Here is a 16,423-nt window from a genome sequence, read left to right on the forward strand (position 1 = left end):
ATCGTGTTAGTAGTAAAACACTAAAAACGCTAACGGGTAAAAAAAAAAAAAGGGTCCCCTGTGCACCTCTCTCTCTCACACATGTGCGCGCGACACACACACCTCACCAACAGTGGGCTGGCTGGTTGCGAGAGGAGGGAGAGAGCAAAGTTCAGTATTTGTGGATCTCCAGTAAGGGCTGTCTAGTCTATTTTATTCATTTTAAACATCAGATGACGTTATTTCTCTTTTGATACAGGCGATGCTGAGTCATTAATACATCACCAAACACAAACAGTTATGATAGCGATCGTGTACACGTCCGATGTTTTAGTGATTATAGTTTGGTAGCGTTAGCTTGTTGTAAGTCACCCACCGCAACTAACAAGGTAATAAGCCTGTGTGTGAATGTAGTTAATGTAGATTTACCGCTGTGTTGGGCTCAATGTTATATGGAAGAACTTAGAAGAAGCACGATCATTTAATAAATAAATTCCGTGTGGTGAACGTGAACCTATGATAAGCAGTCCACGTAGCCTTCGTCGCTGTTTTATGTCGGATGGGATCGCCAAAAAAATCTCTAAACCACTGAAGTTGAGCGAACTAACTTGTCAACGATATCTGTGTCCTCCAAGCTGGTCGCGAGCTCTGAGTTTTCTTCACGATCACTCATTTTTCTCACTCCACTTCACTCTGATCCTCCAAGCCTGTCAGTCACTGACTGTAAACAGCAGCGCGTGCAGCACCCAGAAGCCCGGTCTGCAATAGGCATGCGCAGCAACTGTTGTTATCGTTTATCAAGGAAAATTATATCGTGATAATTATCGTTATCGTTTTATCGCCCAGCCCTAGTAGAGATGCACCAATCGACCTGCATGGGACTGAAATCTGACGTTTTTCTGGATGGTCGGCCCGGACCAGTGACCCCCCGGGCAGTCTCAGTCTTTTTCCGTTTCCTAACCAGTCTGATTTGTTGCCAGCGGAACAGGCAATAAAGTCAGCTGTGCGTTCTCACATGTTGTGCAACAGCATATTTGGATCAGTGCATGAACTCTAAAAGTGACAGCAGACTAATATTCCTTCTGCTGTCAGTCAATCACGCTCTGCTCTTGGCTGAATAACTTTTGTAACTTTAATTGCAAACATTAATCTTAAATTAATCTTATATAATTCTTATAATGAAGACTGTCCCGTGTTATTTTACATTTGATTACTTTAATTTCTGTGGTATTTCTTACCTGAATACCAATCCTACTGTTAGACCCATCTAAAAAACTTGAAGCAGTGTTTATTTCACATCTCTCTTTATTATATTACATTTATTTGTGCTGTTGTTCAAACTTTTCATTTGTGCTTTTTTTTAAAATGAAAATAGAATTTTGCATTGAAGAAAAGTCGATTATAGAAATTGTAATTGACCAAGATACTTGCAATTGGTGCATCTCTAATTATAAGATAATAATATAATAATATATATATATATATATAACATGTTGCTTTATTTGTTAGTTAAATAAAACATTTCAAGCATTGTGTTCATGACTTTTGTTTTGTAGCATTCAGTTTGAAATTGTGCCACCTTGAGCTTTAAAGAGATTGTTGTTCATGTGATGAGTCTAAAACCTTAATCCAAAAATATTTTTAGTCCATTTAAGTGCTTAATTTTATTACGGAATCTTTCAGATTAACTCCCACTTATTTATAGAGCAGATCCTTAATGATTGTCACCAATATAAACACAACATATAGCCATGCAAAAGCATTCAACCAGGCGTTTTTGAAGAGTGTTCTGTGAGTCGGCCAGCAGCAGAACAGAGCCACAGTAAACTCATAGTGAGATTCATTCACGGTTAATCATCTTCCTTCCTACGCCAAGGCTAATATGAATTCTCTCTCTGGGCTGAGATGAGGCCTGTGCCGGTGGGCAATTTAGCCTCCCTGATGATGTATTAATGCGTGGTACGAATCTGAAACGATACCGGTTGGCTTTTCCGTTCAACAAATGGTAAGCCATACATCCGCTCCTCATTGTAATTAGGCTGCTTTAGTGGCTCTGTTTGCTCTGAGGGATTACTGTAGCCCGCAGCAGGGCGGCATTACCGCAGATCGAGTGAAAGCATTAGCCGTTGACATCAGTGTCCCCATCATTAGCATTATTATGGGCTCCATAAGCTTTGTGCCACTCCCAGCTGCACCTTCTAACTAACACAAGTAATTCACCATCAAAATCTCCTCGTGACGTCCGAGTGCTTGTTTGTTATTGTTCAGTAAGCAACTGTTTTAAGCAACTGTGGTGTAAAGGAACCATATCAATATACCATATTGGCAGCTGTAATGATCCAGCGTGCATGAAAACATAAGCTGTTGGTACAATAAAGGCGTTTGTTAATAAATAGAAGGTACTTTGTCCTTTGCCAGCAGAGAAAGTAGCGGCGGAGAGAGATAGCGCGGCTCTGCTACATTCTCCTCGGGCCAGTCGCGAGCCCGCTGGCAGAGAGGTGAGATTTTGACAGCATGACTGGAAGTGTTTGAGGAGCTGGCGGGATTGTTTGACAGCGAGACGAGTGGAAGAGACTAGAGATTGTTTCAGTCACGTAGACGTTGGACCGTGGGACGGAACTGATGCGATTGCAGACAGACAGAGAAAGAGATGAATGTGTCTGAATCCAGAGAGAGACAGGCACCAAGGGGTCGAGGATGTTGTGGTTGAATGCAATTTCTCTTGCACGGGTGCAATCCTGCATTTTAAATCGCATCCATTAGTCAGTGGTTTTGAACTAGTTACCACTTTTCAGATGCTAAAGGCCAGTTAATGTGTCATAATAATGTAGGTCAGGTGATAAAATATGAATGCGCTGCGTGAGTAAAACATGCAGTCATTAATAAATGAGAAGTTTGTTTATGTCTTAAAAGGTCTCATTGCAGGCTTGAGGTTTCAACCACTCAAGTCTATGGTTTAGAAGCGCTTCAGATATCAGCGTTTGGTTTTTACGGTAATGTGTCAGGTCATTTACTAGGGCAGGGCGCTAAAATGTTGCTTTTTAGTCTATATTGAGCCGATATAGCTCTATTTATATAGCTATGCTCAGAAATGGCTTAAAAGGGTGGGATTTTTGCATGTTTAATGCAAGAAGTAGACTAAATATTTAATTATTTTATTTTATGTGTAGTGATGTCACGGTACCAAAATTCCAGTAGTCTGTACCTATATCATAAAATTGTACGGTACTCGGTACCAGTTTCGGTACCACAGCTTTTTAACTATTTAAAAAAAATTAAATGTATTAAGTTTATTATTTATTATGATAATCATTATAAATAAATAATAAAAACATTTAAAGGCTGTATCCTGTTTAAAATTAAATATAAAACTACTTTTATAAAAAAAGATCAAGTAAAAAAAAAAATCAACCATCTAGGCATAATTATTATTAATAGAGAAGTATTATTTTTATTACATAGACATGGCTAAATTTACTGTACAACAGTAGACTAATATATTCTGTCAATTTAAAAAAAATATTTTGACGGGTTGCTGTGAAGAGCTTTGAGTGTCTGTGTGTATGTGACATGATATTTTCTCAAATGAAACGGTAAATTCCCATAAAGGGACTGTTTATGCGTTCCTGTCGTTTTATATAGTGACACGCGGTAGAGACGACAAAGACAGCGAGTGTGTTCGACTTCAGTCACAGAGACGCAGAACATGCAGGAGTAATATTTAGATAGTATTTTGCAGTTAAATATTCACAAACACTAGCATATATATTCGGCCACAGTCTAGAGCCCTGCGCATATAAACACGGAAGCGACTGAACGCATCTGCGGGTACCGCGGGAGTCGGTACTACTGGTACCACAGAAATGCTGGTATCATCACATTTGTATTATTTCAGTGCCGATTCTTGTGACATCCCTATTGTGCACCAATATAATAAATGCTAATAAACAGCAGTGTACTATTTGGGGTTGATCAGGTTTTTTATGGTTTTGAAAGAATCTCTTATGTGAAATATTACTGAGCATGTGAAACATTACAATTAAAAAAACTGTTTTCTATTTTAATACATTTTAAAATATTATTTATTCCTGTGATATCAAAGCTGTATTTTCAGCATCATTACTCCAGTCTTCAGTGTCACATGATCCTTCAGAAATCATTCTAATATGATGATTTGCTGCTCAAGAAATATTTCTAAATTTTATCAGTGTTAAAAACAGTTGTGCTGCTTCATATTTCAGTGGAAACTGTAATATATTTTAAAGGCTTTTAACCACTTCATTTTGAGCCAGGAAAAACCTCCTGGTCAAAATGAGGTGGAGGTGGTAAAATACTTGGCCCGGTTGACCCGCGGCCCGTGATTATGCCGATCAATTCTCTGATTTAAGGCTTCGTCATACATTTTCTGTGTACTTTGTTCATTAAATAATTGTGCTAAATGTAATATTTTGTAAGTTATCATTTTGCTATGCAAGATTACAGCTAACACCTTGAAATATTTAAGTATTTATTTAAATTCAGTAAATAACTGAAACAATCACAACAATCTGGCATAAGAAAAGGGTTATAAATGCATCATTCATAAATTTCTATCACTATAGGATTTCTATACATCTGTGTTTGTGGAACTAATGGCCACTCTTTTTGTTTTAAACACAATCCAGAATCCACTAAGTACACACTACTTCATTATAGAGAAAACAGCTTATGGTTAGATATTTTTATTTAATTTATTATGACAAAACAAAATGATAGTGAGTGTATATTTCAGCTAAGTAATTATTGGAAAAAAAACTTTGGACAGTAATTTTATAAAATCTAAACATGTTGATAAAAAGATACATATTACTGTTTGTGTTCATATAAAATACATTATGGAAAACAAGTTATAATATATGATTTATATATAATATTGTATCTAGGTGGGCATACACAAATAATATAACATTAAAAGACTTATTTTACATGTAATGTGCAGCTTTTTAATGGGACAACAAGCTAGGCTAGATACTACAGTGGCCTGTTGCACAAAGCAGGTTTCAGTTGCTACCCAGGTAAGTTCAAGATTAGTTTGAGCAAACTCTGGTTTTTCGGGCTCAAGAAGGTGGATTGGTTTTTATCAGGGTTCATCGGCATTGGTAATTTACACTACACGGCTAACCTGCTCTGGAGCAGGTTTTATTCTGGGTTGAGATTGCAAACCCAAACGGGACCAATCAGCTGCAAGTAAAGATGCACTAAAGCCACACCCCTGTTCCGAATTTGCAGTTTATAGTGAAAAAACCATCAGAGACAATTTTGACAAATTTTACTTTTAATTAATACAATATATTTATATAATTATTATATTAATTGACAAATGGCCACATATTAATATAAATATAAAACATGCATTAACAATTCTTTTAAACAATGTGTATTCATTTGAGCTCTTTGTGAACCTATAATTATTAGGCATATTTCTTTGATTTACATCATGTATTTGATATAGTCAGGTATTCTTTCAGCTGCCTCCTCAAACTAAAGTGTTTATTCCTGCTTTGTAAACGCATTTAATGTCATGATCATTATCAAAACAATCTCTCAATCTTCAGTAGAGAAGTGAATCAAACGGACACTGTGATTGGCTGTTTGCTGCACGTGTCACACTTTCAGGTGCACGTGCTTCAGAGTTAATCGCTAACTCTGAGTTGATTAAACCTGAGTTGACAGAGAGAGTTTATACCAAGCTTTGAGAAACGGTTGAATTTGATCTAAGCCAGGTTGGATTTGTCTGGATTTGTTAACTCTGAAACTCAGAGTTTCTTCAGCTAGCTTCATGCAACAGGCCTCTGAACAAGATAGGCTTTTATTAATCTTTCATTGTGCAAAAACCTGTGAAAATATGAAACATTTCAAAACAGAGCGGCACAAAGTGCTTATGCTCATCTCGGGTGCATGTGCTTAAAGCAACATGGAGTCAAGAGTGCGCTGCGCATTGAAAAGTTCACGGTACAAAGCGAAGAGATGTTGAGCGCACATCTAGTGTGTATCTGTTCTACAGTTTTTTGATCCTTTGTTTCTTCACAGTTTTGAATTACAGTTAGTGTGCGTGTGATGCCAATTCTTAGTCCTTGTGTTGTTTGATCTAACAGGCACCTGGTACTAGTGTGTACAACATTGTTTATAAACGGCAATAACTCCAGCAAGATGCTCATAACCATAAGCCCAGTTTTCACCGAAATGACCCAGAACAATTTGTCCCAGGAACAAATTTCCTGGGACAAAGGACATTTTTTCCTCCTTTTTCCCCCCAGATCTGTTGCTGTCTGCGTTTCCGTCGTGGTCTAAACTACCGTGAAGATTAGTCCGGTGACATAGGACTGCACGCGACATGCAGTTCCCACGTGATAAAGCCTGAACCTAGTAGTCGGATAATCAGTCGCATTTTTAAACTCCATTGTTGATTCGAATGGTAATCAACTCTTACTGCACACACTGCAACAGACTTTTAGGTTAAAATAAAATTATGCTTGAACTCAACCAATCAGCATGTTCATCGCCCAAGTCCCACCCTGAAAGTTCCTGAACTTTGAAAAATGACTACCTCGCAAGCAGGGCCGTTTTGAGGGGGACATTTTTACCTGGACCTTTATTTATGCCCTGGTTCCTGCGGTTGAAACGCATCAAGAACCACTTAAAGTCCCCAGTTCCTGTCGACAGCTCCCGTGGTGGAAACACGTCTATAGTCTGTAAAAAAAGAGGTCGTAACCAAATGCAATGCGCTGTTTTAAATGCTAACCAGGTAATGATTGACAGCTTCAGCGGAGGGAAGATGAGTTTCTGTCAACTTTAATTTAACATGGTAGATATTCTTCTGTCCCTCACTTTACGCTATGGGATGGCTTTATATGACATATAGCAGCTAATCATTATTTTAGAATGATTACAGAAGGATCATGTGCCACTGATATATATTTCTGATTATTTAATTATCATGTCAGGCCTAATATGAGCATTTGAGTTTTGTCGACAGGCAAAGGTGGCACGAAATTTGACGGATATGGCCGCCTCGTAATTCTCTATGCAGGAAATATGAATAGAGTTTGATGAATAGAACAGTATTTATTTAAAATGGGAGATCCTTTGTAACATTATAAATGTATTTGTCTCTTTTGATCAGTTTATTGTGTTCTTGCTGAATTAAAGTATATGTTTCTTTAAAAGAATTCTTACTGACCATTTTAATGAACCTTTTTAAATAATGATAAAAACGAATTGTTGAATTACAGCCATGAACTGATTAATTTACGCAACCAAACTTTCTAATCTCATTTTTGTACACTGTCTTTAGGAAACTTTAGGCCAAATATAAATTGCATTATTTCTTCATGATATTCACAATATTGCTTAATTTTATATGGCCAACTAAATTACTATACAAACATAATGATTGTTTATATATCATTGCACAGCCCTATTTATTATAATGGCAATCCTGATATCAGGCCTATCCATTTGCTGTAATGGGTCAGGCCACTTACTGCAGGGGTGTCTGTGTCTGGTCCAGGACTGCAGGAGCATGTTTAGGGACACCTGACCTGCACTCTGACTCTGTGGGGCTGTGGTTGGGTGATAATGAGCCCTTGGAGGGGGTGCTAATTGATTCAGTCTCTCAAACTTGATGCTCATTAACACCCTCTCCCAGGGTAGCACGGCAGTGCCCTCCTTTGGGGAGCGACAGGCAGAGAATTGAGCAGGTGGTTGTGGAGAGACCTAAACTAAGGCCAGGATCCCGAGGTGGAAGGACAGCGTGGGTGGCTGACTTCACCTCAGTGACAAAAATCCAGTTGCCTCTCTCAGAGCGAGATGGGTTTTAGCTGCTGTGGGGTTTGGATTGTGTTTGTTTTGCATATCAAGTTTTGAACTAAAATAATCTCTATTTCTACCCATTTTCTCGCAGTATTCGGAGTGTCATGCAGAAGTACCTGGAGGAAAGGGATGAACTGACCTTTGACAAAATCTTCAACCAGAAGATTGGTGAGTTTTCTCAATGCTTGTATTGCTTTGAGCCAGTTTTGCATTGCTAAAAGGTCAGAAATTCTTAATGTCATGATTTCAGCTTTGGAAAAGGGCCATTTTTGAGCGTCCACACTGAGTAATTTTTTGCATAAGCATCTAGAAAACACCCCAGACCCTTGAGGATGTCATTTTAATCACCATGAAGTTAAATAAGGATCTTGTTCTTCCTTTTTCTTATCTGAGTCAAAGATGGCTCTTTGTTCTTTTTTATCGCTGGATGTTATGTCTGCTTTTTTCTATTGGTCACCTGAACAGTTAAACTCTTTGTCAGACAGTGTGTCGTACAAATGTGCTTTTGTTGTGGTTTGATAAATGCTTATGCCCGAATAACGTCAGGTACCTAAGTGAAAGCATGGTTTTTTTTCCATTCTGTGCTTTTGGAGAGAAGGCGTTTGCTGTAATGTGTGAAGTGTGAGCTGTGAAGGCACCATGGGAACACTGCAGCCAGCCCCAGATTTTGATTAACTTTAATTTTTACTTACTTTTGTGTCTGAAGTCCCAAGTGAGGATCTGCTTCAGTGCTTTCTCTCTGTCTCTTCTGACTTCTTTCACTCATATTTCCTCCATGCATTATACAATAACATACCTAATCTGATTGTGCCATGCGCTATATGTTATGGTAGTAACATTTTGACCATTGAAATGAGAAGCCAGGTTAGATGTGTTAGGGTTATTAAAATAAATAATAAAAAAACCCTAATCATTTATATAATCTTAAAAACATTAAAATACTTGATTTAATATAGATACTAATATTTAAAAAATATATTTAAATGTATTTGTTTAACTGCATGTCATGTGACCATTATCAGACATCAGAGATCTGTGGATATGCAAATGGATTGTTAAATTAATAAATATTTGCTAAAAGGGTTAGTTCACTCAAAAATAATCCCATAATTTACTCACCCTCAAGCCATCCTAGGTGTTTATGACTTTCTTCTTTCAGCCAAAAACAAGCGGAGTAATATTAAAAGCAGGGTTCCCACGGGTCCTTGAAATCCTTGAAAGGTTTTGAATCTGTTTTTTTTTATTTTTTTATAATTCAGTGCCCTTGAACGTTTTTGAAAATAAACATGCATAGGTACAGGTCCTTGAAAGTACTTGAATTAATTTTGTGCACAAAGTTTTGGGGAGAAAATTCCATTTTATTCCCTTCTGGTCTGCTAATGTGCGTATGCATACTAGCTTGCTTGATTTACGTTACTGTGATTTACGTTTTATGTGAATGAATAAAAGGCTTTTTTGCATAGTTGTGTTTGACACATGAAAACTGTTACAATGTATCTTACAAGGTAACACAATGTAACCTTGCTCTCACTTGAAATGTGTCCCTACATAAGTCTGTGAATTTGAGGGTATTGGACCTGGAAAGTCTTTGATAGGTCCTTGAATTTGAATCGCCTATTCTAAACAAAGGCGTGGTTTGATGACGCCAAGTGTGAGCTCAGTATCTTGGGACATGTCTTCACCTCACAGCCAGTGGAAAATAGGACTCGGGCAGAAATCATGTTGATGGATGCAGTTATTAACGTTACTGTAGTGTAAAGCAGAGCAGAACCAAGTGTTGTGGAGCTGAGCACCGCCGCTGCAGCGATTGTTATACAAACACACGGCTCGCGAGTACCGGGACTTTTATTATGATGGGACGGGACACAGTCGCCGGCCGCTCACACTTCCACTTTTTCCCGTCATGATTATAAGGTAAAGCAGCTCTGTTTATCATATCAGATACATTTAAGTGTGTTTAAAATGATGTTATGACGTTCCTCTGTGCGTTCGCTCTGCGCTGCAGTGACATGTTCACACTGAGTTTACTGCGGCTGTCAGTCACTCTCCATTCAGCTTTAAACTGTGTGTCACGTTCGGTTACGACAGTCAACACAATGAAACTCTCTCCAAGATTATTCATTGTTTTTGTTACTATGCTTGATCTGTAGATAACGCTCTTTGGTTTAAAAAAAAATTCTGCTGCCGTTTATTGCTGTAAATAGTGTTACTTTCTCCCGGGTATCAGTTCACAACACTGGACTAGAGATTGTATTGTTCTTCACAAACAGTAACTGAAATGTTAAACTGTTAAAAGAAACGGCTCATTAAAATATTGCATGGATACACTTTACGCGTCAATATATATATATATATATATATATATATATATATATATTTCCCTATTTATATATATATTTTCTTCCCTTTGTGTTTTGAACTTCTCAATGCGAACGGAGTGCAGCGGGCTGACTGTGTGTTGCTACAAGCGGATCACTCTGCGCACGGGATGTGCATACGCGCTTTTTAATTCTACTCTGTTGCTTTAAGCGGATCATCTTGAGCAAGGGATGCGCATACACGCTTTAAGCCGCTCTGTATTATAATACTTTTGCTATTAAGTATAATACTTAATAGTCTTTCTTGTTATGCCCTATCTATATGTTGCTGCCTCATGAAAAACATAAGCTATACATTTTAAACAAATGTAATTTCTTAGTATAGAGGCCCTATTTCTATAAATATATTTACTTGTTTTTCATGAATGTATTTTGTGTAAAATTTTACCAGATTTAGAGCGACAATTATTCACTTTTATGAATTTCTTTATTATTTTTCCCCGCTAAATTTAGATTTTATACAATTATTGTGCACATTTGCTGCTGAATTATTCACTAATCTAATTTATTCACCATCTAGTGTATTCTAGTATATTTTTCATAGATTGTGATTACATCGTTTTTTGTTTTTCTTTATAATGAAGTTGTCTGTATTTAGTAGATTGTGTTTAACTCACAAAAGAATGATTATCTGTTCAACAGTCTGAGGTATAGAAATTCTACATATAATTTTTAAACAAAACTGCATTGGTATCGGTTTAGTATCGGTATCGGCCGATACTCAGAATTTTTAATAATGGATCGGTTCTGAAAAAATATCGTGCATCCCTTGTTTGTAAGGCTTTATTTTACGTCACAGCCGACATAAATTTAATACTTGGACTACACAAATTATTACATTTTGACGCAGCTACTAGTGAATAACCTGATTTATTAATGAAATCTTGTAAACGTAGTTTACTTGCATTGTCGGGTTATTGGTTTGCATGTAAATCTGGACAACAGGTTATTTCAATTTTTAATTTTCCACTGTGGGGCTGATAACAGGGCCCTTTGGATTCTAATACAGATGCGTTACACAAGGCGCTATCTTGATAATGCTAAAATGTACAGACAGTTTGAGATGTAAATAGTGACTTGCGTTATGGAGTATGGTCAGATATTTCTTTTAATTTTATTATTAACTGGCGTTTACTTTGTTAAAATAGCGAGCTTGGTCAGCTAAAGAAAAACTGGTTGCCAGGCAACAGACAAGTGACCAATCCTGAGTGGCGATATCCCTACACGCATTCTAGCAGCTCGGTTTCCGGGCTGTGAACGATTTGTAATCGTGTCGTGCAGAACCTAGATTAAGTGGATATAACTGGAACCATTCCTTCCCCTTCTTAGAATCAATCCACCCGACAATGGAAAAGAAGCTATCATTAGGCCATTGTGCCCCTAGATCAGCTGTTTAAAGACACTATGATAAAGGTCTTTTATTGATCCCATGGTAGGAAGAATGGTGTATAGTGAATGAAAAGCGGTCAACAAGTGCCCTGCATGTATGTGAACTCCTTCAGTACTGTTTTAAAAATATCCCAGGATACACCTCTTGTTGTTAAGAAGCCATTGTAATATGTGGAAAATAGTATTAATAAATAATACGTAGGTGTGTCCAGACGTTTGACTGGTAGTGTTTATGTATTCTCGTGTTTTCATAGGCTATAGGCGCTTATGTGACTGTCAGTGTTGTTACAAAAGTGTTGCATGATATATGATGAGTCACTCTATGTATATTTAAACGAGTGGGAAAGCTGTTTGTGATCTTAACGGGGAAATCAAACCGCTGTGCGAGTGACGTGTCGATAAGGCTAAATAACAAAAAAAAAAGCATTAATTAAATTAAAGAAGTATTTTTCTAATGCTAATATCTGAAGCGTGCAAATTTTCCAGGTCCTCTCTGAAGAGAGATGTGAAGCAGGAAACCAAAGTCCGCTGTGGTGCCGCTAGTTCACCATACTGAATTTGAATGACAAATGTCATGGTTTTGCATCTGACCAGTGGAAGGAGATAATGACTCAGGCGCTGGTTGCATAATCAGATGCTTCCCTTCTGTCTTTGTCTTTTAACCCTCATTACTGTGGCATTTTGTGTTTATTTGATGAACCGAATAATGGTGAATGATGGCTTTTGAGCCGATTCTTCTTTAAGGTCACATTCAGTTGTCATAGCTGTGGCATATGGGTTTGTTTTTGTTCTTGTGCATAACATGTTAACTTCCAAAAACATTAATATTGCATTGCCTCTCATATGATTCATCTCTTTTTTTTAATAGGCCATCTTGATTTACTGCAATAACTCCTTCGTTCTTCCTACTGTGAAGACCCTACACACGCTGTGATCCACCTAGTCATATGAGACCTAGTAATGGGGAGCAACAAGTAGCATTTACCATTAAAATTGCATGAGAAATTAATAGAAATGAATCTTGCTTAGCTGGAGGAGATGTAGAGAACAACAAGAGGATGAAAAGCTCAGGCTCTGGGGTGTCTGTCGGCCGAGAATGACAGAGGAAAATGCCATCCTCCTTCATTGATTTAATCTGATTTGACAGTCTCAACCATGAAGATGTTTGCGTGGTAAAACCGAGACTTTATTGGCAGCAGAACTCGATTTTCTGGCACATCTGGAAATCTGTCTATACATGTTATAATATGAAAATCATAGATAAACATTGAAAGATGAAGTAAAGGGTTATTTAGCCAAGCCTGGGATGTTTTTTTCTCTTCAGCAAGATTTAAGATGTCGTGCTGAAGTTCAAGATCATCAGCGTTGTTCGGAATGTTTTGATGATTTTAATCCTTTTATTTTCTCAGCATTAAAAGCTTTGAAGTGATTAACAGTCCTTTTGAGCCATGTGACCAATATCTGTCCACTGTAATGGAAGAAAAAACGTTGCATCTTCATCCTCTGATGTTGCCCGACAAGTGTAGCATTTCACAGCTATCACTGTTCTCTCTACGCTCTCTCTTCCGTCTGAGCTAAATCAGTTTACCCCCCATTCTCAAACTCTTCCATGACCTACATGCACCAAAGATCTTGACTGCTCTGCAGATCGATAAGCTTGGTGCATAGAGGCTTTTTATTTAAGTCTGGGAAGTCATGACTGGCTGTAATAAATAATGTGGGGCAGCTCAGGTTGAAGATAAATAGCCCTGTTAGCAGAACGACATTGGTGTATCAGTGCATGAACACTTGTATGCATGTATCTGTGCAGAAACGTGACAGTTTGACAGCAGTTTTTGGGCTGATGTCTCTCCATCCCTTCTTCATGACACATGATTTATTGTATGGCGATGTTAGTACTGTGAAACAGAGATGCTGCACCGCAGTGCAATTCTCTCTTTTCACACTTATCCTTTTGTTCTTTTAGCATGTTTCACTTTGTGGCAGCTGACATAAATTTTGCTTTTTGCAACTAGCTGAATTTTTGAAACAAGGTCTTAAACCCTATTATATATTTTATAGAAAAACATGGATTTTCATCTACATTTATTTAGAGAACATGTTGCACGATATACCGGTACTAGAAAAGTATTGCGATTACAAATCCCTGCTATTACAAACGGTACGATATGGAATTTTATTAGCACCGGTACTTTAAGGAGGACAGCGCTAATATGAGCTGTATTTCTTTATTTGTGTCGGTGTGTGACAGCTGGTGTCAGGACATGTGTGCAGAGCTCTGCTTCCACCGTTCACTAAACATTGGAAGTAGAAGAGTTACCTAAAGCATTATTATGCTGCTTTCACACCGCACGCGAATGACGCGATTCGCGCGAGTGATTTACATGTTAAGTCAATGCAGAGATCTGAATAGGCATTCTGCGGCGCGAGGATCACACGAATTGAGCGTTTTGAATCGCTCAAGTTGAAAAATCTGAACTTTGGCGAATATTCGCGTCGCGTTAACCAATGAGGAGCCTGCTTACTGCTGTCACGTGGTGAAGTGACGGATGGGAAACCCATAGGGGAAACCCAGAGGCCAGAGTAATTTAAAAATTACTGTTATTGTGTCACAAGATTTAGTTTTAATAGTTTTTCAGGCGAGAATGGAGTTGTTTAAAGCTCATATATGTGATTGATTTATTAAGAGAGCTCCTATTTATAAATTTGATCTGGTCCTTTCGGAGGTGTGAGACCCAGGCGATCACCGGAGCTCGGCGCTCATCAACCCTGGTGAGAGCAGCCTTAACTCGGCTAGTCCTTCTCCCGACTGCCTGGCAGAACCCCCTCCCATGACGTGAATTCGCCTCTGGTGTGTTGTGAATGTCACGCGCGAATGGATTCAAAATGTTCACGCGTCCAACTTTGCACGAATAGCGCGATTTATTCGCGTCATTCCATACTTCAAACCTGTTCAGAAGTGCAAGGTTAGTAATTTATAACATGGCTGATAATGATGATCTCTGTAAGGATATTCACACTGGCATGTAGTTATTATAGCAATAAGAGGAGGGAACGGGCAAAAACCAGGGCAGGAACTTGCTGGCCATGTTAATTTTTAGTAAAAAAAAAAAAAAAAATCACTTTTTTTTTTTTTTTTGTCAATTGTCTTGTTTATCTGTGGTATCGATTTAGTATTGGTATCGAGGTATTTTAGTCTGGTATCATATCGAAGTCATAATTTTGGTATCGTGACAACACTATTCAGGGTTCTACATAACGCCCATTTTGGGCGCATTTACACCTGAAAATTACTGCGTGCGACTGAAAAAATATTTAGGCGCACCGGTGCGAGTGACCCGATCAATTCCAATGAATGGATTTGTAATACAATCGGAATTAAAAACTACAACTTTCAAAGTGCATCAACACTGAGAAACTGTTAGGCTACGTTTCCTACTGCAATCAACTGCTTTTAATGCCTTCAGTCAGCAGAATAAGTGCAAAAACGTGTGCGACGGTCTACATTTCAAACAACGATTGTTTACAAAGTGAAAAGGGTACGACGACGCAGCCATGCACACTTTACCAAACACCTCACGCTGATGATTTACAGCCAAATCAAAATGAATTGGAAATACCACATTTGGATTATCATAAACAAGCTCAGAAATTAGCGGATGCTTGGGGCGTAAATGCCATAAAAAAATAATTTATTAATAATACATTTAAAAAGCCATTGAGTTTAATCTTTATCACACATGCTGTTTCAAAAAATACTAAATTTAATGAGCAAGGATATCACAGCTAACCGTTTTTTTGTCTTATCCTGAATCACAATGGTACACATAAAATAAGTGTTTTTATTCCCTCTGCGGATTAGCACCGTATCTGCGTGACTCGCCATAGACAAACAGAGAGAAGTAGATCCGGCTGCAATGTTCTTCCACAAGACACATGCGGTTCTGTTTATGAAGCGCCAAAGTGCCAAAAGTTACGGCTTGCTTTTGCTCCGAATATTGGTATGATTGCATATGTAATACTGATCTTGCACAAAAATCCAATAGACAAGTTGAAATTAAGTAACAACGTTTTAGCCACAACACTGCCTATTTGTGAAAATCAAAGCCTTACCAGAACTGATTCGCATCTCCAAGCGATTCGATTCAAATGAATCTGTGTTTTGAACTATTGACTGAATGAATTGCCGCCACCTACTGGTGGTTTTCTTTTCATATTTATACTTTGCATGGACTTTTCATGGATTTAAAATATTAAACATTTTAATTTTTACATATTTGTAAATTCAAAAACTTATATGTAAAACATTCATACAACATTTACCCATGAGCTGCATTAAACACAATGTAAATGTGTCTAAATCCCACTTCAGATCGAGCTTCTGTGCCACGTCTGATTGTGTCTAATTGTTCTAGAAATTATTGTTTAAATTAACATTTTAAAAACAACTTTTCTATTTTAATTTAAGAAATTGACAGATGATGCATACATTTGTTACAAATGTAAAGTGCAATACAAATAAAATGTATTATTATTGTTATTATTTAATAAGATTAGAATATAAATGCCCTTATAATGGTAAAAATGCCCATGGACATAAATTTAAAAGGACAAATATTGTCCTGTGATAGGAAAGTTATAATTGGAATGTGTTTGATGGATAAGAATGTGCTCCTAAATTTGACTGATTAATTTTTTTTAAATTAGGAGCACATGTGCTCCTCAAGAAAAAAGTTAGCGTAGAGCCCTGCTATAAGAGAAGTATTAATTTTATGGAGCAAGCAATGATTTCATGTTTCATTCATACTGGAGGCCAGAGGGCACCC

The 16,423-nt window shown here is 37.6% G+C and overlaps 2 protein-coding genes across 2 annotated transcripts in view; one reads left to right on the top strand and one right to left on the bottom strand.

Annotated features, from left to right (window-relative positions):
• Positions 1–16,423, bottom strand: part of septin5b (septin 5b) — a 105,246-nt gene that overhangs the window by 67,348 nt on the left and 21,475 nt on the right. The gene's annotated exons all lie outside the window — the stretch shown is intronic.
• Positions 1–16,423, top strand: part of grk3 (G protein-coupled receptor kinase 3) — a 76,480-nt gene that overhangs the window by 8,755 nt on the left and 51,302 nt on the right. Inside the window, exon 2 of the mRNA XM_067434089.1 lies at positions 7,922–7,998. Coding sequence (XP_067290190.1) covers positions 7,922–7,998 — 77 coding nt within the window. The remainder of the gene's footprint in view (positions 1–7,921; positions 7,999–16,423) is intronic.

This window comes from Pseudorasbora parva, chromosome 23 (assembly GCF_024679245.1).
Source record: "Pseudorasbora parva isolate DD20220531a chromosome 23, ASM2467924v1, whole genome shotgun sequence".
Lineage (NCBI taxonomy): Eukaryota > Metazoa > Chordata > Actinopteri > Cypriniformes > Gobionidae > Pseudorasbora > Pseudorasbora parva.